General features: G+C 47.6%; 2 protein-coding genes across 12 annotated transcripts in view; both read right to left on the bottom strand.

The window, feature by feature from the left end:
• The window catches only part of thop1 (thimet oligopeptidase 1), a 10,794-nt gene extending 5,514 nt beyond the window's left edge, over window positions 1-5,280 (bottom strand). The window contains exons 1-9 of one of the 3 annotated variants that reach the window (XM_047336934.1): window positions 5,202-5,280; window positions 3,243-3,449; window positions 2,188-2,336; window positions 1,598-1,705; window positions 1,375-1,477; window positions 1,131-1,288; window positions 884-1,019; window positions 655-797; window positions 62-285 (exon numbers count right to left, since the gene is read on the bottom strand). In XM_047336934.1, the coding sequence (XP_047192890.1) occupies window positions 62-285; window positions 655-797; window positions 884-1,019; window positions 1,131-1,288; window positions 1,375-1,477; window positions 1,598-1,705; window positions 2,188-2,336; window positions 3,243-3,449; window positions 5,202-5,265 (1,292 nt within the window). In that variant the 5' untranslated portion in view covers window positions 5,266-5,280. Of the gene's footprint in view, window positions 1-61; window positions 286-654; window positions 798-883; window positions 1,020-1,130; window positions 1,289-1,374; window positions 1,478-1,597; window positions 1,706-2,187; window positions 2,337-3,242; window positions 3,450-5,027; window positions 5,181-5,201 lie in introns of those variants that run through there. The other 2 variants (XM_047336935.1, XM_047336936.1) reach the window with 2 other exon arrangements.
• Window positions 5,281-6,201: 921 nt separating this feature from the next.
• The window catches only part of reep6 (receptor accessory protein 6), a 7,829-nt gene continuing 6,530 nt past the window's right edge, over window positions 6,202-7,500 (bottom strand). For 2 of the 9 annotated variants that reach the window (XR_004795620.2, XM_035647379.2), the window contains 2 exons: window positions 7,428-7,448; window positions 6,202-6,706 (listed from right to left, as the gene is read on the bottom strand). Coding sequence is in view for 6 of the 9 variants with exons in the window: in XM_035647379.2 (XP_035503272.1) it covers window positions 7,434-7,448 (15 nt within the window). In the remaining 3 variants the exon portion in view is untranslated. Of the gene's footprint in view, window positions 7,449-7,500 lie in introns of all 9 variants that reach the window. The other 7 variants (XR_004795617.2, XM_035647378.2, XR_004795619.2 and 4 more) reach the window with 4 other exon arrangements.

Below are 7,500 nucleotides of genomic sequence, written 5' to 3'. Positions count from 1 at the left end.
TGGTGTGTTACGGGATGTATGGGGGGGGGGGGGGTGTATGGGGGGGGGGGGTGTTAGTGACCTGGGGTGCAGGTCCAGGTAGAACTGTCCCACGACCCGTCCACTGCCTCTGTCCGTCACACTGTACAGACTGACGTCCGGATGCCACACGGCCGCTCCGTCCACCAGCTGGAAGCTCAGACCCAGAAGATCCTGGTAGATGTCGAGCAGCCCCCGGGTCACCACCTCCATCGGGAAGTACTCCTTCAACAGGTTCTGGTCCACCGCATACTGGGTCTCCTCCACCTGGGGGGAATAAATGAATATCAGAATCTGATTCAAGATTTAAAATCTTCAATAGTTTGACTCGTGTCCCAAATTTCCTGCTGACAACAACATACAATTGTTTCATAAAAAAGTCAAGTGTTCATCTCTCTCTACCAACACATGAGTTATCATCTCAAAGTGACAGGTGGCGGGTGTCCCAGGTGTGAGGCTCTTACCTGGGTCATGAAGTAGCGGGTGTCCCAGGTGTGAGGCTCTTACCTGGGTCATGAAGTAGCGGGTGTCCCAGGTGTGAGGCTCTTACCTGGGTCATGAAGTAGCGGGTGTCCCAGGTGTGAGGCTCTTACCTGGGTCATGAAGTAGCGGGTGTCCCAGGTGTGAGGCTCTTACCTGGGTCATGAAGTAGCGGGTGTCCCAGGCGTGCAGCTCTCCGTTGAAGGGCAGGCCTCTTTTCTTACACTCCGTCTCCTTCAGTTTGAGGATGACCACTCGCTCTTCCTCGCCCAGGGGCTTCAGCCGTCGAGCCAGCTCCTCTGAAAGACCACAGAGACACGCTGCTGTTGTCACATGTTTCATTCACAAGGTCACGTGACGGCGGACGACCTCGTCGGTTGCTCACCCAGGAAACCGGCCACCTTCTTCCCGGACTTGGCCATGTTCATCTCCAGGATGAAGTCGGCGTGCGTGCTGAAGCCGAGCAGAGAACTCTTCTGGGCTCGGAGCTCCACCAGCTCCTTCAGGATCACAGAGTTCTCCTGAGGAGGGAGGGAGAGAGAGAGAGAGAGAGAGAGAGAGAGAGAGAGAGGAGGTGAAGACCAGGACCAGGACCAGGACCAGGACCAGTACTGGTTCTGTCTCAGTCTCACCTCTCTGCAGCGGGAGTTGAACGCCTCCTCCAGCTTCCTGCGGGTCTCTGGGACGAAGCACTTCTTCATGGTGGGGAAGTAGTGAGGATACTTCAGAGTGACCTTCAACTTGTCGCCGTCACTCTCCAGGGAGCTGAGGAAGTCCTCGGGGAGGCCGCCTGAAACCAACAGGTGTTAGTTCACACTCAGAGGAGGAGGAAGACCAGGTCCGCTGACTGAAAGCTCCCCACGGCGGCACACTCACCCAGCTCGTCTCTGCTGAACGACAGACTGGTCGTGTCCTCGTTCAGGTTCTTGTTGAAGTCGATACACAAGTTGCTCAACTTCTTCTTGATGGTTTTGATCTCCTGTTACAGCAGAGTGAGGAAGAGGAGGAGGAGGAGGAGGACGACAGTTTGAGATCATGTCCATCAGGTCTGATGACGAAATATCATCTGAGGTTCAGAGATATTCATAAATGTCGTCACCTGCTGCGTCTCTGTCGGCAGGTGGAGACCGTTCCTCCTCCCCAGTTTGATCAGTCGCTCCATGAAACGTCTGGACTCTGAAGAGAGACTCTGATCCTCCACCTTCTGCTGAGAGACAGACAGTCAGACAGACAGTCAGAGAGACAGACAGACAGACAGACAGACAGAGAGACTCTGATCCTCCACCTTCTGCTGAGAGACAGACAGTCAGACAGACAGTCAGAGAGACAGACAGACAGAGAGACTCTGATCCTCCACCTTCTGCTGAGAGACAGACAGTCAGACAGACAGTCAGCGAGACAGACAGACAGACAGACAGACTCTGATCCTCCACCTTCTGCTGAGAGACAGACAGTCAGACAGACAGTCAGAGAGACAGACAGACAGAGAGACTCTGATCCTCCACCTTCTGCTGAGAGACAGACAGTCAGACAGACAGTCAGACAGACAGTCAGAGACAGACAGTCAGACAGACAGTCAGACAGACAGTCAGACAGACAGTCAGAGAGTCAGACAGACAGACAGACAGACAGAACGTTGTCCCTCAGATCCCTCCTCCTGCTGATTGGTCGGTTCTGACCCGTGCTCACCTCCAGGGCGACGATCCTCAGGTATACGTCCTCCCTCATGCTCATCTCCACGTCGAACTCCGACAGACGCTTGTCGGCCTCGGTGCTCGCCGCTCGCACTTCCTTACAGGGAGACACGTGCTGCGGGAAGTCCAACATGTTCCTCTGGACTGAGACGCAGGAGGGGCGGGGCCAGAGGCAGAGAGGAGGCGGGTCAGTTAGAAGAGATGCAACAGAAACATCAATCTGATCTGATTTCTCGATTTAAGAATAAATTAAAACAAAGGTTTTTAAACTTATTAAAAACTGAATGCTGCCTTAAAACTGTTCATCTGTAAAATATTTAACAGCAGAATATTCAAATGAAAAGTTCAACTTCTGTGACAAGTAGTGACGTAAATCACCCATCGTCTACACGACTGCATCTGTTTCTGTTCTTTGAAGAACAATCAATAAGTTTATCAGAGCAGGAAGTGAACATGTGCTCAGATGTTTGATGGAGTATTGATCCTGGAACCAGAGCTCTGATGAGCAGAGCTGCAGTGGAACACGTTTCCAGGCTGTTGCCTCTGAACAAAGACTCAGTTCAGATTCTTTCTCTACAAACTGCTGACGAGTCTCGACCTCCACACACTGACTCTGCTGACTCAGACCCACGGTTCACAAAGCAGCCGAGCGCTTTGACCCGAACCCACGATCAGGTTCAGGTTCAGGTTCAGGTTCAGGTTCTGCTCGGTTCAGACCAGCGGCTTCACGTCAGCTGGAACTCCTCCGGCTCAACTGGTCAGGAAACTTTACTGATGTGAAGTTCAGAGGAGCCACCTCGTGTCGTCCATCTTGATTCAGTCTATAGTTTGATGTTTGACGACGTCACCTCGGCCTCTCAGAAACTGTGATGGGATTATTTTATTATTTAAGTTATTTTGGTCTTTTGCCCCTATGGCGTTTATGTCATTTGCTCATGGTATATATAAGTGTCCTAACGTTTGGCTTTTTTCATGTTATCAATGATAAAATTATAAAAACATGAAGTTCTCGTGGACGCGGGCCTGTGGAGAACCTCTGTGGACACTGACCCGTGTACTCCACCTCCACGTCGGCGAGCGCCTTCAGCACGTTGTCGAAGGCGACGCTGTCCAGGTCCAGCGCCCCCACCTGGTCGTACACCTTCTTGGTGTTGGCGATGAGCTCGTCGGAGAGCTGCTGGATCTGCTCGGGGTCCAGGTCCCATCGCAGCCGGTTCTCGGAGCAGACCGGCGCCGGGCTGCCAAGCACCACCTCACCTGGGACCACACACACACCCCATCATCAGCATCATCACTATCACTTCATCATGTACAGTTATGACCACACACACACCATCAAGTAATTTATAACTAAATGATTAACGGTTGCACCTCTATTCCAGACTCCGGAATCAAACTATAACACTTTTACAGAAACTCTCAGGTTTGGCTCAAAGATTTTAAATAGTTTTAAAATGTTATGATTTATTTCATATTTGACAGATTTCTTTTTCCATACATGTGTCAGTGATCCTGTCAGTGATCAGGTGAGTGATCGGGTCAGTGACTCTGTCAGTGATCGGGTCGGTGACTCTGTCAGTGATCGGGTCGGTGATCAGGTGAGTGATCAGGTCAGTGACTCTGTCAGTGATTGGGTCAGTGATCCTGTCAGTGACTCTGTCAGTGATCAGGTCGGTGACTCTGTCAGTGACCAGGTCAGTGATCAGGTCAGTGACTCTGTCAGTGACTCTGTCAGTGATCGGGTTGGTGACTCTGTCAGTGACTCTGTCAGTGATCAGGTGAGTGATCAGGTCAGTGACTCTGTCAGTGATCGGGTCAGTGATCCTGTCAGTGACTCCGTCAGTGACTCTGTCAGTGATCAGGTCAGTGACTCTGTCAGTGACCAGGTCAGTGATCAGGTCAGTGACTCTGTCAGTGACTCTGTCAGTGATCGGGTTGGTGACTCTGTCAGTGACTCTGTCAGTGATCAGGTGAGTGATCAGGTCAGTGACTCTGTCAGTGATCGGGTCAGTGATCCTGTCAGTGACTCCGTCAGTGGTCAGGTCAGTGACTCTGTCAGTGACCAGGTCAGTGATCAGGTCAGTGACTCTGTCAGTGACTCTGTCAGTGATCAGGTCGGTGACTCTGTCAGTGACTCTGTCAGTGATCAGGTCAGTGACTCTGTCAGTGACTCTGTAAGTGATCAGGTCAGTGATCAGGTCAGTGACTCTGTCAGTGATCAGGTCAGTGACCATGTCAGTGATCATGTCAGTGATCAGGTCAGTGATTATGTCAGTGACTCTGTAAGTGATCAGGTCAGTGATCAGGTCAGTGATTATGTCAGTGACTCTGTCATTGATCAGGTCGGTGACTCTGTCAGTGATTGGGTCAGTGATCATGTCAGTGACTCTGTCAGTGACTCTGTCAGTGATCAGGTCAGTGATCAGGTCAGTGACTCGTCAGTGACTCTGTCAGTGATCAGGTCAGTGACTCGTCAGTGACTCTGTCAGTGACCAGGTCAGTGACCAGGTCAGTCAGCAGCTGTTAGCTCGGTGAAGATGCACAACCCGCTCTCAGGGTGCAGAGACGGAACAACAGACTGAAACCGGAAGAAGAACAAACACTTTGTTTCGTCTCGGTTCTTCTGAGCGGACTGAGGCTTTTGTTGTTGCCGGGATGAGTCGACCTTCCGCGGGCAGCAGCTGCAGCTCGGAGCTGCTAGCTCACGTGAGTTAGCACTTAGCTAAGTGGTGTTACACCGTTAATGATCACAGACACCGAGAGAAACAAGCTCCCGCTCACAGACGCGACTCACTGTCAAGTCCGTCAGTCGCGCTACAGACACACGTCACTCACCTGTCGGTCCCATCGTTCACTGACACTGTGCAGGTTCGAGAAGAGTCGGTGTCACTGTCGGTGCTGCACCGTGAGAGCCGCTACTAGAGCAAAGAACAACTTCCGCTCACACTTTTCAAAATAAAACCGATCAACAGCCTTCAAACTTACAGAATTGAAATCAACAAACTTCACCTGCACCCATTGGACGGTACCAGCTGTCAATCATACCACGCCCCCTACACATCCGGTGCTTCATGGTCTATGTGACTGTAAATGAACCATAATGTACAACATGATCATCACGTGTTGAAGAAGACTTGAAACTAGAGATTGAACCATGAAATGTTTACTGACGTTATGAATCAAGTCATGTTCTCATAGACTTCTATAGAAACAACCAGTGGAGTCGCCCCCTGCTGGTCAGTACAGAGAATACAGGCTTCACACACCTGAGCCATTGGCTTCACTTGCTCTGATCTAATTATGACATTTGATCTAATTATGACATTTGATCTTATTATGACATATGAACCATGAAAAGGAAACAACACATTAAATCTGTGGCTGCAACAAAACAGCGCTAACAACCAAGCTAACGCCTGAAGCTAACTGGAGATAGCCACCACAGCTAGCCTGGACTGACACGAGCTAACTTCACTGTTTTTTAACCCGCAGTGCTAACGTAACATAAATATCACTTTATGCGCCTTTCAAGTTTTCAATCGTTTATTCTGAAGGCGACTTTCCGGTGTCTTCCGACCTCTGGTGCCTTGACGTCCATCTGTTGGGTTGGTTGGTTTTAAACATGAACCCTGATGATTGGTCAGAGTTAGGGCACAATAACCGGGTGATCCAATCAGAGCTGGGGTGGGGGCGGGTCTTCGAACACCCGGAGGACATACGACAACGTGCTGGTCACTACGTCGACACAGAAGTTACGCCTCCAAAAAGAGACTGTGTAAAATAACATAAAATAAAATAAAATAAAATAAAATAAAATAAAATAAAATAAAATAAAATAAAATAAAATAAAATAAATTCAACCAAATTTAATTAAATTAAATTAAATTTTATAAATAAAATAAAAAATATTTTATTTTATAATGGAATATATTTATTATTAAATTAAATTAAATTTACTCCCAGCACAAAATAAAATAGTGTGATGTCAGTGACACTATTCATCATGTGATAGTTTTAATCTGATTTTTATTTCTTTATCTCATAATGATATTTTCATATTGATTGAGGTCAAAATATCATGTTTCATTAACAAAACAACAAAGTAATAAATAACATGATGAAAAACAAGCATCCAGGCACAAACACACGCACACACATGCGGACACACACAAACACACACACACACATACACACGCACACACACACACACACACACACACACACACACATCGCCCCCTGGTGGAGAATCTGCAGCCTGATAAACGTGAACCAGTGAGTTTGTTAGAAAATGGTTCCAGATGCTTCCCTTCTAAAAAAACATCCACAAATATGAATAGATAAATAAATAAATAAATAAGAAACTGTTTGTGCAGAGTCGTATTTTGCAGTTTGGTGCAGAGACAGAAGTGATGTGATGTCACAGGAATCAGCGGCAGGAGGATGATGCTTCCTCTCTCTGACTCCTCCTCTTCCCTTCTCTGGCCCCTCCCCTTCCTCTGCTGCTACCTGAAGGACTGAAAATCCAGAGAGAACCTGCTGAGGAATTATTTTATCAATTAATTAATAATAAAAACATTAATAGGAAAGTGTAAAAAAAGCGTCAACAAAAAACAAATGTGTTTTTAATTATGATTTTCACTTATGGTTTGATTCATATTTTAACTATGTTAAATTTCTGAAGATTCTGAGTTTGATCATGTGGACTGAATCCTCTCGTCACATTTATCATCAGTGTTCTGATCACATATTATCTGATCAGTACACTGTACAGATATTAACACGTTATTGATCTCTGTATGGTGAATTCTTTTACTTTTGGTACTTAAGTTGATGTTGAAACTTCTGCACTTTTACTGCTGTGAGTATTTCTACTTTCTTACAAACAGGAAACAGTAGAAAAGTAAAGTTTTCGACTGGTCACGTCTGTGACTTACCGTCAGTCTACACTGACTTCCTCCTGACGACAGACAAACAGGAAACATTAAAAGAACAAGGTCACATCACACTCTGCTGATAACCAATCACAAACTAACAGGAAACCCGTCGCTCCACTTCCTGTGAATCGTCCTCTGTGGTGCTTCCGTCACCAGAGAGCAGATCAGTGAGGTAGAGGAGCAGCAGGTGAGGAAGGTGGAGGTGTGTGGAGGGGCGGGGCTACAGGTCTGATCGGGTCTCTGTCTCTGAACCTTCACAGAGCTGATTGGCTCCTCAGCACAGTGACGACAGTTGACTTACCTGCCGTTAACCCAGGAACGGCTGCAGCAGGTGAGAGGAGAACATGATCTAGATTATCTATATCTATCTTCAG

The sequence above is a fragment of the Scophthalmus maximus genome, chromosome 13 (genome assembly GCF_022379125.1).
Source record: "Scophthalmus maximus strain ysfricsl-2021 chromosome 13, ASM2237912v1, whole genome shotgun sequence".
Lineage (NCBI taxonomy): Eukaryota > Metazoa > Chordata > Actinopteri > Pleuronectiformes > Scophthalmidae > Scophthalmus > Scophthalmus maximus.
Note: the sequence above shows the minus strand (reverse complement) of the source record. Positions and strands in the feature narration are given on the sequence as shown.